General features: G+C 52.8%; 1 protein-coding gene across 1 annotated transcript; it reads left to right on the top strand.

The window, feature by feature from the left end:
* Positions 1 to 674: 674 nt before the first annotated feature.
* On the top strand, positions 675 to 6,318 carry RAP2B (RAP2B, member of RAS oncogene family). Its single transcript, XM_064721230.1, has one exon. It carries the CDS (start codon positions 875 to 877, stop codon positions 1,424 to 1,426), a length of 552 nt encoding a protein of 183 aa, XP_064577300.1. The 5' UTR covers positions 675 to 874; the 3' UTR covers positions 1,427 to 6,318.
* The last annotated feature ends 6,942 nt before the right edge of the window (positions 6,319 to 13,260 follow it).

Genomic DNA, 13,260 nt, shown 5'->3' with positions numbered 1-13,260 from the left:
CGGGGCTGTCCTCCGGGCTGGCCCCGGCGGGCAGGGGCACGGCAAGCTCCGGGGCCAGCGGGGCGGGCAGGAGCCGCGGGCCACAGCGACCCGGCACGGCCCGGTCTGGCACCGGCTGCACGCGGCGATAGGGCGGGAGGTGCGGGACAGCGGCCCGGGCAGCGCCGATAGCGGGCGGGGACACCGGGGCGGAGACACCGGGGCGGGGCAGCCGGGCTGCCGGCCCCACCGCCCGGCCCCCGTTCCCGCGCCGCGTGCGGGACCCCGGGCGGGAGGGGACGCGCGGCGATCCCGGTCCCGTTCCCGGTCCCGATCTCGATCCCGTTCCCGATCCCGATCCCAATCCCGATCCCGTTCCGGATCCTGTTCCCGATCCCGTTCCCGATCCCAATTCCGATCCCGGTCTCGGTCCCGAGCGCGGCGCGGCCCGGCGCAGGGCGGGGGTCACACACGCGGGGCGGGGCGCGGGCCGCCGCTCTCCGCCGGCAGCCAATGGGGGCGGGCGGCAAAAGCGCCGCAGCCAATGGGCGGGGGCGGCAAAAGCGCCGCAGCCAATGGGCGGGGGCGGCCGCCATGGGCCGCGGTAGCGCTGTCCCGCCCCGCCGCGCCGGGAGCGGGGCCGGTACCGGCGGCGCTGCCGCCCGCTCTCCCTCCCTCCTTCCTTCTCCTCCTCAGCCTCTTCCTCCTCCTCTTCCTCCTCCTCCTCCTCCTCGGCGCTGCCCAGCGCCGGGGCTCTCCCGGCGCCGCTCCGCGAGGCGCGGCCGCCGCTTCCCCGCCCCGGCGCGGGGCCGTCCCTCGTCCCCTCCCTCCCTCCGCCCCGTCCCCGCCCGCCGCGGCAGCCCCGAGCGGGAGGCGGCGGAGGGAGGCGGGAGCCATGCGGGAGTACAAGGTGGTGGTGCTGGGCTCGGGCGGCGTGGGCAAGTCCGCCCTCACCGTGCAGTTCGTGACCGGCTCCTTCATCGAGAAGTATGACCCCACCATCGAGGACTTCTACCGCAAGGAGATCGAGGTGGACTCGTCGCCGTCCGTGCTGGAGATCCTGGACACGGCGGGCACCGAGCAGTTCGCCTCCATGCGGGACCTCTACATCAAGAACGGGCAGGGCTTCATCCTGGTGTACAGCCTGGTGAACCAGCAGAGCTTCCAGGACATCAAGCCCATGCGGGACCAGATCATCCGCGTCAAGAGGTACGAGCGGGTGCCCATGATCCTGGTGGGCAACAAGGTGGACCTGGAGGGCGAGCGCGAGGTCTCCTTCGGGGAGGGCAAGGCGCTGGCCGAGGAGTGGAGCTGCCCCTTCATGGAGACCTCGGCCAAAAACAAAGCGTCCGTGGACGAGCTGTTCGCCGAGATCGTCAGGCAGATGAACTACGCGGCGCAGCCCAACGGGGACGAGCCGTGCTGCGCCTCCTGCGCCATCCTCTGAGGGCGGCGGCGGCCCCGCGCCCCGGCGGGCACGCTCGGGGAGAGAAAACATCGGCAGCAAAACTCATCGTGGTGGAAATGTGGCTTTTCTCGGCATGTACGTTTCGTCCAGTCTCGGTCATGGCATATTTCCTGTCAGTGTCGGCGGCGGGCGCGGGAGCGGCCGGTCCCGCCGCCCGGGGAGCGGAGCCACGCGGGGAGCCCGCCCCGGGACAGCGGCGGGGAGCGGGGCCCGCAGCTCGGCCAGGCCCGGGATAGCGGGGCCGCACCCCCGGGACAGCCGCGGGCAGCGGGGCCCGGCCAGCCCCGGCACAGCCCCGGCACAGCGGGGCCGCACCCCGGGACGCCCCCGGCAGCCCCGGAGCAGCGGGGCCCGTCCCGGCGCTGCCCGCCGTCTCTATGCAAGCGGGAGCGGTGCGGGGCCGTCCCGCCCGGAGAGTTGCACATGGAACTGGGACTGTGACCCGATCGGTGCTGCCAGGCACGGCGCGCCGGGCAGCGCCGCCGATATCCCTGGAATAATGCTCTATTTTGTTTACCTGCTGTATCGGATGGGAGTTTGCAGGAGAGTGGTAGCGTGGTGGTTTTTCTCCTGGTTTTGTTTGGATTTTTGTTTTTATTTTTTAAATCAGCTGTGAAAATGTTACAAATCTGCACAATTGTTTAGGTGTGCGTGTGTGTGTGATTTCGTTGTGGTTTTGGTTTTTCCTTTGGCGGGGGGTGGGAGGGCGGTGGTGCTTTTTTTGCCGAGGGGTTTTGGATTTGGGTTGGCAATACCTGATTTTGATGACTAGCTCTCTCAAGTGCAAAGACTTCCCATGAGTGATGCAGGGCCAGCAGCAGCCCTGTGTCTGTAGAGTGCCTTCAAAACTCAGCTGTTCCAGCCGGTGCCAACCTGTGAAAGCTCCACAGAATCCCATTATCTACTACTCCAAAAACTACTTAACAGTTTCCTTGCAGTAATCACACCGAGCAAGCCAGGACAAAAGGGCCTATTGTTAGTGGAATTTATTTCTTATTTCCATCTGAGCCTTTTAACTGTTATTTCCATGTCTTGCAAGTTTGGCCTTCATTTACTTCAAATTTACAAGAATTTAGCCTTTTGGGATTTTTGGGTGGGGGGCCTTTTAAAAATTTCTTTGGTTCTATTTCCCTTTGATTTTTGTCGTGGGATGTGCCTCCAGCCAGCAAAGAAGGAAATCTTATCGTTGTGATGTACCAAGAAAATTCTAACAGCTGTCATTTTAATTGCAGACATGCATTGAAGAGATGTCTATCCATTTGAAGAATTTTAATACAAATGCTGTTTTTTAGAAAACAACTTTGTGCATTGTTATGTATCACATGAAACACTGACTTTCACACAGGATCTTAATCCAGATTTGTATCTCAGTAGCAGTGAAAGGTGGAGGGGTCGATTTAGCTGAGAACAGTGGTGGAAAAAAGGCAAACCACAAGATTGCTGTTTTACCTGATATTTAGTCATTTCTGATGCAGGTTTTTGCTTGCATTCAGTCCTGGCCCAGTGTGCTGCCAAGCTGTGGGGAGCAGGCTGTGCTCAGAGGCAGCTTTAGGAAGGTAGTGGGGGCTCACTGCAACAGGCCCTGGAAGATTTGGCCCTCTTTCCCTCCTGGGAGCAGCGTGGTTTATTGGGGTGAAGTTCTGAAGGTCAATTATTTATGAAATTCAAACTTTTAGTCTCACTGCATTATCACTTTAAAGTTATAAACCAGCCCTTTTTGTTTCTGGTTTGCAGGGGCTGGGCTGGGAGGGGACCTGTGCCTCCCACAGCTGGAAGGGCCAAGGGGCTTCTTTACCTGTCCTGTCCCTCTCTGTGCCCTTCTTTAAAGGTCTGCACACAAAACCTGCAGCAACCCTTTCCCCCCTGTCCCAAGAAGTGTTGAAATTATTTTACATCTCAAAAACAAAGGTTGAACAGGGGTTTTTAGTCAGGCCAGCTGAAAGTGGCTGCCATGGTTCCTCTGTGATTCTGGTAATTTCTCCTGTTTTAGGCAGGAAAACTTTGTGTCCCAGCCCTGGCAGAGCAGTGTGCAGTGTCAGTTTGCTGCCCCTGCTGCCTGGGCTCTCCCTCTGATCAACACGTCAATTTACCCCTGTTTTAAGTGAAATTTGAAGACCTCATTGCAGCTCATCTTCCAGGAATTCCTAGAAGTTCCTTAGAAGCCAGAGGACTCCCATGCTGGGAGGCAGGGGAATAACACTGACAGAAAGGGTTTCTTTTAACCCAAGAGCTGCAGTGAAAGCTAAGGGAGCTTGGCTGCTGCCACATCTGCAGCTTACAAACTGCATGTCTGATGTTAAGAAAATAAATTTACATCTCAGTTACTGCCATGGTTCAATTTTGCCTTAAATTCAATGGGAATGTAGTTTTCAGCACCCCCCAGGCCTCGATCAGTGCATTGACAGCAGCTTGGTCTGGTTGATAGGAGCAGTATTTATTGTGCCCTGCCAGGAGCCAGCAGAGCCCTCACCTGCCCCAGTGCCTGGGCTTGAGGAATAAAGCAAAACCACAAAGTGCAGCTGTGCAGCTGGGGCAGCCAGCTCAGCTCTGTGTTGTGCTGGCCCTTCCTGAGGTGCACTCTGGGTTTGGCCAGAAAGGTGCATTTGTTAAACTGAAGCGTTTGAGCAGCCGTGGCACTGTCTGAGCAGGGTTTTGAATGTATTTAGGCATTCCATGTTCTCTGTGACTGCTGAGGGCAGTACAAAGCGTAGAGCTCAGCAGTCTGATCTTCCAAATACTCTGAAGTGTTTTGGTGCTCGTTAAACATAGGCCTTGTCTATAAAAAGTGATAAAAATCATCCTGCTTTAACTTGACTGAGTGATGAAAGCTATATTAGCTTGGACACTTGAGGGAAATGTTGTATCAATATAAAGGTACTCTCTATTCCTTTTCCCTGTGGGAATATGTCACACCCGTGTCAATACAGAGGTGGTATATCGCTCTTTTCACAGTGAGAATTGCAAATATTTACTTGTTTTGGAAGAAAAATTACATTCCCGGCCAAAATACTTCCTGACATTGCAGAAATTGTGTAAACAAGGCCTTGGTTAAAGGCTGGTCTTGTGACCACATGTTTTGCTGTACATAATGATTGTATTTTTGCAAAGCCGAGCATGTTGTGTGGCACGGGGTGTCTGTGCCCGCTCCGTGCCCTGTGCCCAGCCCGGGGCAGTGCTGCTGCTCAGCGTGGTGCTCAGGATGGACCTCGTGCTGCTCGTGCCTCTGGGACCTGCTGGGGCTGCTCCTCTCGAGAGAATGTACGGCCAGATGTTTGCAAAGGGCATTTTCAATAAAGGGCAGTGGCTCTTTATGGCTTCCTCACTTGGGTTCTCATTGTGTGCAGGTGTTCTTCGGGCTCAGCTTTCCTCCAGGAGTGACAAAATGCAGAAAGCTGCGTGTTCTTTGGGGATTTTGTGCTAAAGGAGTGGCGCAGGTGCGTGGATGGGAGGCAGCTGGAGCCCTGCTGCCATCAGAGGCTCTGTCCTGGCCAGGTTTGTACCTGGTGTACAGCCCAGGTGCTCCTCTGAGCAGCCTCACTGCACCCCTGGGCACAGCTGGTGATGTTCTGCTGAGAGCTGAGACCTGCTCCACAGGCAAACGTGTGTGAGCTCAGTTCCACGGGGTTTGAATATTGATATTCACAGCTTACAGCCTGCTCCTACGGTGTTTACTGCAGCCTCGTGCAAAATGTGTGTGTCAAAGGCTCTCCTTGCTGTCACATTGCTGCAGCAGTGCTGGAGAACCTCCTTTTGCAGGAATCCAGCATCTGCCCAAACTGCAGAACTTTGTGTTACACTCTTTGGTAACCATGTGTGCAGCAGATGAGAGGGGTTTGAGAGCAAACTTTCAGTGCAAAAAGCAAAAGATATTCAAGTGAGTTGTAGTGATGAAAAATGGAGTGCAAGCGTGTTGCTGGGGCTGCATGTGTTGGGGATTTGGGCTCTTTTGTTGATTTTGTGTTTTAATTTGTGTAGTTTGTTAGTCTGCCATCAAAAGTCCTGCTGTGTTTCCCAAGGAAGAGTCTGTGTGTGTGTGTGTGTGTGTGTGAGATCTGCCTTCACTGGGGCTGCAATCAGAATTCCTCCCTTTCCACAGATGATCTCACCTCAGTGGCCTCAGCTCTGGAGCATTCCTTGTGGGACATTCCTTATGGGACATTCCTTATGGGATATTCCTTGTGGGACAGTCCTTGTGCTGAAGGAGCCCCACAGACCCTGGCCAATGGTGGTGATGGGCAGAGATGTCCCCGCAGAAAGCTCCAGAACAGCCTTTGCCTTTTCTCTGTGGCTGTTTTCCATTTCTGAAGGTTAAAACTGCTCCAGCCAGCACCGGGGCTGCTTTGCTGCTGTCCATGCCAGAGGAGCATTTTTATTGTGCATGAAGCAAGAGCTCAAATCCTTAATCTGCACTATGCAGCGAGTCCCAGACCCTACCTAAACCACTGTAAAATTCAGTTAACCATTGCAAGTCATCCAAGTAAATCTTAAAATATTGAAAGCAGCTGTTCTGTATTGACTCTATTTTTCATTTTGGCAGTCTTGGGTCTTTTGGAGGTTTGGGTGAAGAGCAGACTGATCAAGCAGCCATAGCTTTGTTTTGTAGTCCTTGACAGAGAGATTTTTAGGAAAATGGTGCCTGACATGTAACTTCAGCTGCAAGGATTTAAACCCCATTTATTTCTACAAAGTTCTCTAAGTGAACATTATAAAAAGTGCTTAGTTAAAAGATTTGATATCCAGGTACGGACAGATCCCAGATGTTTCTCCTCTGCTTGACAGACCAATAATGATTGTGCAAAAAATTCTGCAGCAATGAGCCTGGACAGAATATTAATAAATTGCCACAGTTTTTGCCTTTTGATACAACCATGTTAATTTGTTACACTGGGGTGAAAGGGGATGTTACAGGTTGCTTTTGAGGGTGGTTTTGAATGGACTTCTGGGTGAAAACGAATCTGAAATCTCAGCTGGCTGTTCTTTCCTCTGAATCAGGTATTGCAAAAGGTACAGGTCAGTATTTATAGCAGATGTCCCTTCCCAGTTTCTCATTTGTGGGTATGTTCATTTAATTCTTTGTTTCTATAGTGTTCCTACAGTTATCCCAATTTCAGCAATCCAGGGGCTTGTCCAGAGAGGTAGCTTGAAAGAGAAATCCCTGCAGATATTCTTGAAACACTTTCTGTAGAAGCATAAAATAGGTACACTTTGGAGATCAAAACTGTGTTTCTGTGGTCCTGAAAAGCACGAAATGTGTCCTGAAAAGCATGAAATGTGTCCTGAAAAGCACGAAATGTGCCTTGTGTTTAACTGCCCCTGCTGGGCGGCGGTGCCTTGCCCATCTGTGCTGCCCTGGGCCCCTGGGTGAGCTGGGGCAGGAGCAGCAGCTCAGGACTGATGGGATCTGGGCTGGGCAGGGTGGGGATGTGCCACAGAGGGCTCTGGGCTGTGGGGTGGGCTGTGGGGTGTGGGGTGGGCTATAGGGTGAGCTGTGGGCTCTGGGCTGGGCTATGGGGCAGGCTGGAAGCAGGACCCACAGTGCCAGATCCCCACATGCCAGACATGGCTGTGTGGCAGGGCAGGGAGCAGGATATCTCACTGGGAGATGGGCTCCATTCTTCTGCTTTGGGTGTAAAACATCCTTTTGTGCGTGTATTACGGATTTACTGGGGTTTTCCCCTCCTTACATTGCTCAGCAGATTGAAAAGTGCAAAAAACATTTGTGCAACGTGTGTTCTCCACCAGGGATGGGTTTGGTGTTTAGGCTGAGCTTCCCTACACCACTAATCACCAAAATCTCTTTTAAGCTGTGTGGAACTCTACGGTGATGATTGTTGCAATGTGACTCAGGGGACTTGGGAGCTGTGTGTGCTGAAAAATGAGATTAGTGTTAATTTTATCCCCTGAATGAACTGCAGCAGTATCACGTACCCCCATTTCAGATGGGGAGTTGGCTGCCAAGTTTACTGATGATTACCAAAGTTGAGATGAAAGCATGCTAACAAAGTGCTTGAGTCATTGAGTTTCTGTTTGCAATCTGATTTCCCTTCTTTTTGGGATACTCTGCTGCATCCCAGATTGGCTGGCTATTTTCTGCTGGGTTTCTTGTTTCAAATGTTATGTTTGTTTTAGTGTGGGTTTTGCTTTCTCTTTGGTTGTTGCATCTTTTGGTTTCTCCTTTAATTAAAGGAAAAAAAAAGAGAGGAGATTCACATCTGAGTTGCTGTGCAGCACAGATTCCAGAAATACATGCCATGTCTCCACAGATTTTTGCAATAAAGTTTAAGGAGAACACTGTATGTTGAAGGTATTTCTAAGGTCTGAACTCTCAGCAGAGAAACCACTTGGAAAAGATTATTTCCAAAAGAACTGGGTCAGCCTGGAGTGAGTTAGAGTTCACAGATACTGGGGCATTTATTCCCTTACAGTGTTCTGGACTTCAGCCTTTGCAGTGACAGTTACAGATTGCTGAGCATAAATATTTATGTTATGTATATGTACAAACTTGTATCTGGTATCCACAATTTGGGAAAATCCACATAGAAAATAAGGAGCTGTGTGCCTGCACTTGCTGACTATCAGACCAGTAGCATAGAAACTGAGGTGTGTGTTCATTTAGCCAATTATAAGCACCTAAAAAGAGTTTTCTGGATCCTCTTCAAGCACTTGTGACCTGGCACCGATTAGTTCAGCACTGCTAAACCAGAAGGTCCCCATGGTGATTAAAGGTGAGGCCTTGGCCTGTCTGACCCGTCTGGGTTGTGGCAGCTCTGTCTGCGAGGGAATCCAGGCTGTGTCACCTCTGTGCCTTGGGGACAGGGAGGAAACCTGTCTGAGGAGCTGCTGAGGGCCCAGGGACAGATATTCCTGCACTCCTCGCAGCCCTGGGGAGGCTGGGGTGCTCCATTGCGCCTGCAGCTGTTCCAGTGTGGTGAGGCACCAGTCAGCACTCAGTAGTTAACAGCAATTAACTGATTGGGAACTGGAGTTCATTGGAAAACATGTTTGTGCACACTCATGTGGAGGCATAAACTGTGTTATTCCAGGACATAAACACACCTAAGCCAATGTGTTTGGTGTCCCCCCTGCCAACAATAGAATTGTTAATATAAATTTGTGACTGAAGTTCTGTTTGTGCGCTGATTTAACACTGTTTGAGCTTGAACTTGACATACTCTCTGATTCTGTGGATGTGTGTCCCTAATTCTCCATTCTCTTGCAACCCCACTGAAATCAGAGCCTTATTTAAACAAATTTAACCACAGCCTGAAGTTAAATATTTCACATGCACCTAGTAGTGTGATTATTTTTTAAAAGTTGTAATTTCATTATAAAAGAAAGCCTTCCTTCCCCTGTGGCTTTAGCTGAATTCCCAGCTGTCTACAGTGTAAATTTTAATTTATTTTTCCTCTTTCTATGGGTGATTTTACCCTGAGGTTAACACCAGGCTTATGTAAATTATGGATCTATCTCAAAATGCCAACAGGTGTAATATAATTTTTTAATATGGCTGTTTCAAAAGGCAGGGATGCTGTGGAGCAGCAGTAGTGGCCAGCCAGGAGGAGAAGGGTTTGGAGCTGTGTGCCCTGAGAGGGCTGCATGGCAGAGCCCAGAGGGGCCTGGTGGGAAGAGCAGCCCCAGGAACATCCCCAGCAGGGAGCAGGGATGGAGGCTGAGGTTACATCCCAACCAGTCCCTCTGCAGCCCCAGGAACATCTCCAGGAGTTCAGAGCAGGGATAGAGGGTACAGCTCCAGGAACATCCCCACAGCTCAGAGCAGGGATGGAAGGTACAGCTCCAGGAACATCCCCAGCAGGGAGCAGGGATGGAGGCTGCATCCCAAACGCTCCCTCTGCAGCTGCTCGGGGCTGAACCAAAGAGCACAAGTTAGACAGAGCAGTCACTTGATTTTTTTTTTATTTTCCAGTGGCTGCCAAGAGCTACATAAGCCCCTGAACTATGTCAGAACTGGAGGGAGAACAAAGGTGCCCTGAGTTTGCCTTTCCCTGCTGCCCTGCTGCCTCCTCTGCGCTCGGGAGCTTTGTGAGCCTCGGAGCCTGGGGGTCACTGCAGGGCTGTGTGGTCACATCAATGAAAACATGCATGTTCCAAAATCTAAAACCCCACCATTCTCAGCTCTATACTTCAGGAATCCAGCCTGCTGCACCGCCTTGGTGTGAGCACCAGACTGTAGAAACTCTGCAGGAGGAAGGATGAGTTCCTTTGTGTGGCCCCAGCCTCCCCTCTGAATAAAACTGGAGATACTCTCTGGGATCCAGAGGCGGGATGGAAAAAGCATGATGCGAGTAGGCTCAAAATTGAATTAATTAGAAACTCTTACAATTTTTAGTCACTTGAAACGGGGTCAATTTCAAATCAATCTCTTTGCAAGATGAAACACACTGACTTCAAAACGGGCTTTTGTGGTGATACATCACAGCACTTATCAAATTAACAAAGGGCTGAGCCAGCAGGTAACGAGGTACTCAGCTGGGGCTGAGCTTTCTTCCAAGGGCAGGTATTATTTTTAAGTCTAATAGCTACCCTTATGGAAAAAACAGATTTTTTTTAAACCCTCAGGAAAGGTTCAATCTGAAAAACAGCGATTGCAGGACTCAGGGAGGATTATGGTAATTTATTTCAATTAATTCCATGCAAAACAGATTATAGATCACTGTGCTTCACCATCTTGTGAAAAATCTAGCATTCAAAATGTAGCATAATCAGATTTTGATTTATGCAAACTCTCTCTGGAAGACACTACACCAGTCTCCAGTTTTGCAGCAATGGGAAGTCAATGTTTCCCCGAGGATGGGTTTCCAGCAAGGCCGGGTGACTCTGGGAGGGCAGAAGGGCACCCTACAGCCCAGGCCAGCTCTGCCAGCCCACACAGGGCTGTCCCCTGCGCAGAGCCTGCAGCGGGGCCCCCAGTGCCAGCTGGGCATCCCCCGGGGGCTCTGCTCTCAGCAGCCGCGCTTCTGCACGAGAAATTCAAGGAGCATCAGCTCGGCTGTTCCAGCAGGAGCTCGGGAGGGTGCGGGCACAGGGCAGCGCGGCCCCGGCTGCTCCCGGCCCCGCCGTGTGCGGGTCCCTCCGTGTGCGGGTCTCTCTGTGTGCGGGTCCCTCCGTGTGCGGGTCTCTCTGTGTGCGGGTCCTGCCATGTGCGGGGTCTCTCTGTGTGCGCGTCCCTCCGTGTGCGGGGTCTCTCCGTGTGTTGGGTCTCACTGTGCCCCTTCCTCTGCTCTCTGCTCAGCGCTTGTGCCCCCTCCCTGCAGCTGTCCAAGGGAAGCGGCTGGAGATCTCGGGACGCTTCTCTGTTCTCAGCTTCCTCAGCTCTGCCCCTTCACACACACACACGCGCACACACAGACACACACTCACACACGCACTCACACTGCTCTGCCTCCCGCAGTCCTACCCCAGCAGAGACAAACGCGATGGTTGCGGTGCCACCCGGGGGTGCAGGGAAGGGAGCCCAGGGTCTGTCTCACTGCCCCTGGCGTGGGTAAATGCCCGTTTGGCTGCAGCCCCGGCTCCCTGTGCCACAGCCCACGGTGGGGTGGGGGCTGCAGGAGAGCCCCCGGCGGGCTCAGGGTGCGGGGCAGGGAGCCGGTGCTCAGTGCCGAGCTTTACACCGGGTTATCAGCAATGTTCATTTCTAATCACTGTTCTTCCAGCCCCTGCTCGTTTCACGGGGTGTGGAACAGGTGCTGAGACACAGCAGCTCTGCCTGCTCGGAAACAAAACCCAGCGGATGAATCGCAATGCCCTCGCCTGGCTGGGACCGTGATCCTCAGGCTTTGCGCTACACTGAGGGAACTTAAAACCGCTAATTTCAAGCAATAAATGCTGATTAATGTTCAGGGTTTAAGCTATTAAAAGGGTTTGTTCTGATGAGAAACAGTCACCACGCTGCTGACTTCCCTTTGGCTGTTAAAAGGTTTATGGTTATTGAATTATTTGTAACATAATGATGATACTTTATATATTCATTGTTTATGGGCTACTCATTTCTACTCTCTGTTGACCACGTTGAATACACGCCTCTTCGGTGTGTTTTAGGCGTGTCTGAGGGAGCGGGGCTGCTGCTCGAGTTTCCCTCTGAGCCCGCAGGATTCCCAGAGGCGATTTCCTGCGCTCGGGTGTTCTCGGCACCTTCTGGGGCTACAGCGGATAACGCCGGGCTGGCTGCAGAGCAGCTGCCAACGCTGTGTCACAGCTGCCGGCTCTTTGTGCGGGGCTGCGGGGCAGCAGCGCCCAGCGGCAGCAGATGCGGGGTGCCCGGGGTGCCCGGGATGCGGTGCCAGCTCGGAGCTCCTGCCCGTGGCTGCGGTGCCAGCCCGGAGCTCCTGCCCGCGCTCCTGCCCTCGGCTGCTATGCCAGTTCGGAGCTCCTGCCCGTGGGTGCGGTGCCAGCTCAGAGCCCTTGACCCTGTGTGCGGAGCCATTCGGAGCTCCTGGGGCTGCCATTCCGAGCTCCTGCCGCGGGGACATCGCGGGCACCGGGGCCCAGGGGCGCTCCGGGCCAGCCGGGCCGGGCCAGCGCCTGCCCGGCAGAGCCTCGGCGGAGCAGCTGCTCTCCGGAGGTTTGCAGCTGCTGCATTCAGCCTGCGGAGCTGCAGTCACTGACTTGGGAAAAGGAAATCGTTGTGTGTGTTCTGTCCTTCTTCTCAGCCAGGCTAGTTCCCTAATGTGTTTAGGAATTGGCATTTATATTTCTCCATGTATGTTTCACCAAACTGGCTGGGGTGTCTGATACCTTTTGGGCAAAAAACTGAGTGTAAAGATGTCTTTTTATTTTTTTTTTAACTTATATCAATTCTAGTCCCAGTTGTACTTGAATTGACAAGTCCCAGGTGCATTAACTGGTGTCGTTAGCCCATCACCTTCCCCGGCAGCCGCAGGGGAAGGTTTTCAAGAGGAAGGTACTTGATGTTTCTCAGCTGGAAAGTACCAGCCAGTGGCTTAGTCTGGATCGATTAACGAGGTTTGTCCTGTTGCCAGGGCTCATTTTTATTATCCAGACTTCCCTTCTGGGAATAGCCTAAATAGATGGAATCAGTGCTTCTGCCTTAAGGGTGTGGCAGTTGGGATGCGAGGTTGTTTCTTCGCCAACCCTCTCTCCCTCCCTCCCTTTCTGATTCACAGGTTTGTAAGGAACTAACACTTTTACAGAGACAAGGATTTGTGCTGTAGTTCATGGGGACAGTGAACATGAGCTCAGAACCTTCCACACCGGTTACACAATCAGCAGTTACCAAGTACAGAATTGAATCCCTTTCTTGTCTTGGCAGATGTGCCTTTGGCAGGGGGCTCAGCCTGGAGAAAAGGAGACTTGAGGGGAACCTTCTCATTCTCCACAACTCCTTGAAAGGAAGGTGCAGCCAGGTGGGGGTCAGGCTCTGCCCCCAGGGAACAGGGACAGGACAAGGGCAAATTGATATTTCAGATATTTAGAAATACTATGTACTTCGTGTGTACCAGTATTTTTAAATGATGTTGTGTAATTACTCAGTGGTGATTGCTGTTATTTCTTATGAGTAGTCAGCTGCCCCCAGTGCCCTGCACAGCCATCCCCAGGCTGGTGAGCGAGCTCTGGGCTCTGCAGCACGGCCCCGACACCCCAGTCCAAGCAGGGCTTTCTCTCACCATACAATCTGCAGTTTCTGACATGGATGCTTCCCTTCACACAAGGCTGGGCAGGCAGTTTCTGTGCTGATCACCATAGAAACCTGCAGATCCATCACTTGGTCCGACCGTTCCCATGCTCTAGCAGGGAGCTGGCATCAGAAAATGCAAATAAGGGGCGGGAGAGAA

The sequence above is a fragment of the Zonotrichia leucophrys genome, chromosome 9, assembly GCF_028769735.1.
Source record: "Zonotrichia leucophrys gambelii isolate GWCS_2022_RI chromosome 9, RI_Zleu_2.0, whole genome shotgun sequence".
NCBI classification, from domain to species: Eukaryota; Metazoa; Chordata; class Aves; order Passeriformes; family Passerellidae; genus Zonotrichia; species Zonotrichia leucophrys.
Note: the sequence above shows the minus strand (reverse complement) of the source record. Positions and strands in the feature narration are given on the sequence as shown.

What these genes read in the sequence shown, in the direction of transcription:
- RAP2B (XM_064721230.1), top strand. Translation starts at nt 875, where the DNA reads ATGCGGGAGTACAAGGTGGTGGTGCTGGGCTCGGGCGGCGTGGGCAAG.